The sequence below is a fragment of the Fonticula alba genome, assembly GCF_000388065.1.
Source record: "Fonticula alba strain ATCC 38817 unplaced genomic scaffold supercont2.1, whole genome shotgun sequence".
NCBI lineage: Eukaryota > Rotosphaerida > Fonticulaceae > Fonticula > Fonticula alba.
The window spans coordinates 3,923,293-3,925,425 of record NW_009242971.1 but is presented as its reverse complement, the minus strand read 5'-3'; the positions used below and the strand labels follow the sequence as shown (position 1 = coordinate 3,925,425).

At 69.5% G+C, this 2,133-nt stretch overlaps 1 protein-coding gene across 1 annotated transcript in view; it reads right to left on the bottom strand.

The window, feature by feature from the left end:
• Nucleotides 1-1,360, bottom strand: part of H696_00840 (hypothetical protein) — an 8,804-nt gene extending 7,444 nt beyond the window's left edge. Inside the window, exons 1-4 of the mRNA XM_009494725.1 lie at nt 1,211-1,360; nt 878-1,022; nt 388-675; nt 115-312 (exon numbers count right to left, since the gene is read on the bottom strand). Of these exons, the coding sequence (XP_009493000.1) occupies nt 115-312; nt 388-675; nt 878-1,013 (622 nt within the window). The 5' untranslated portion in view covers nt 1,014-1,022; nt 1,211-1,360. The remainder of the gene's footprint in view (nt 1-114; nt 313-387; nt 676-877; nt 1,023-1,210) is intronic.
• Nucleotides 1,361-2,133: the final 773 nt, after the last annotated feature.

The following is a 2,133-nucleotide window of genomic DNA, read 5'->3' as shown; positions in this document are numbered from 1 at the left end:
GAAGGCGGCACGGGGAACACCGGGTGCCCGGTTAGTGGCCATGAGGCGGGGCATGACACGATGCGGCTGGGCAGCAAACGCCCGGGATCCGGGGGGAGGGGGAAGATGGCGTACCCTCTCGGCGGCCGATTCGGTACTCGGCCAGGCGATTGGTGCGGATGCGGTTGACCAGGCTCTGTCGCGTGGCGATGGCCGTTTCCAGGCGGTTGCGCAGGAGCCGACGCTCATCCCGACACGCGTGGAGACCGAGCGAGGCATTGGAACAGGGGTAGGGCAGCTCATTGAGCTTGCCCAGCGGGACGCCGCCCCAGGCTGGTGGCCGAGAGGGTCAGCAACAAAAGGCGGCGCAGCGTGTGGGCGTGGGCCGGCGCATGCGGGCACACGCACCATCCATGTCCACCTGCAGGACTTCGCCCTTCTCATGGGCTTGGCGCTGGCGCTCGCGCTGGTCCTCGGCGAAGTCGGTGAAGTCCATCCGCGACACGCTGGCCAGGTAGGCATAGACATCCTCCACCGGGGGATGGTCGGCGGGCACGAAATCGATGGCCGCCGGTTCGGAGCTCAGTCGCCGCAGCTCATCGTCAATGGTCCAATCGAGGGCCGACTTGAAGCCCGACTCGTCGCCGGGGTTTTCCACCAGGCAGCGTAGGTAGCTGGCAAAGGCGCCGGAGCCGGCTGTGAGGAGGAGGCCCGGGAGGGTGGGCAGCGGCGGGCAGGCGGGCGAAGGAGCATGTGAGTCGAGGCACACCGGGCCAAGGGGGGGGGGGGGGGGGGGGGGGGGGGGGGGGGGGACAAGGTCGCATGCATATTCCCCGGGCCGAGGGGAAATGCCGGGGGCAGTGGAAGAGGGCGAGGCGGCAAGTGAGCCGGAACATACGCAGGGAGCGGATTTTGCCCTCCAGCAAGAGGGGAAGGTGTGGCCGCGAGCGAGCCGGGCCCAGGGTTTCCACGTATTTGGCAGTCTTCTCGGCCGAGGCGTCGAACGCCTGCCGGGAGAATTGGCTTGCGGACATGGTGCGCGCCTGGAGCGGGGGCCAGGGACGGCGGAGCGGGAGAATGAGCAAAGGCCGGCCGAGTGAGCGAGGGCTCACTGATTGGGGAGGAGGGGGAGGGCGGGGGAGGGCGGGGGAGGGCGGGGGAGGGCGGGGGAGGCAAAAGCAGGGAAGGGCCGAGCGGCGCCCAGATAGAGATATGCTGGAGAGGCGCGTACTGACACGGCCTGGATGAGGCGGTGAGCGGGCTCACAAAAGTGCACAGCGCCAGGGGGAAATGGCGGGGGAGGGCGGCGAGGGGGCAGGGCAGGGGGGCGTGATGGGCAGGAACCGCGAAGGCGAGGGCGAGAGACAGGAGGGTGTTTGTGGCTTTGGATCTGGGGCGGATGTGCACCGGTGTAACGGGCAATCTTCAATTGACACTGGCCCAGGGAGGATGAGGGATACCAAGGGGCAGGGGGGGGTGGGGGCGGGGGGGGGAGAAGGCGAACGGTCACCCGGCGCCAGGTCCCTTGAGATCTGACATGCGCAGCCGGTGCCCGGCCAATCCGGCCTCCCAACGGCTCCTGTGTCGTTCGAGGGCGAAGCATGATGGAGGGCAATTGCCTCGCTCGTCCTCGGGTCGGTGTGACAACCGGACGCGAGGGGCGGTCGGGAAATTCTCCCACCCGGGAGACCGAGAGGCGGAAGGGGGAGGGGGGGGGGGGGGGGGTGGGGAAGCCGTTGTGCTCCGCGTAACAACCATCCGCCCGCCGGTGGACAGCTGTTGCCAACAGGGGGGGGGGGGGGCGATTGGATCTGCGCTCCTGCGCCCCCAGGGCCGGATCCCGGGGGCGCACCCGAGGACACCCGGGCCTCCCCAGGGGAGATTGCGCTTTCCGGGCCACAAAGTTCCGGATGTGGCAGTCGCGCGCCCGGCCCCTCCCCCGGGGGGGCATCAGGCCCGGGGTGATCGCCTGAGGGCAAATGCCGGCCGATCGGTCGCCAGTGCCGCCTGCCGGCCTGTCTGTCTGGCTGTCTGTCTGACACAATCCCGCAGGGAGCACTATGCCCACCCGGCCGGATGCGAGCCAGGGGGCGAGACGAGACATTGTGAAACGCATCGGGACTTCTTGGTTTCCCCGGGGGGGGGGGGGGGGGG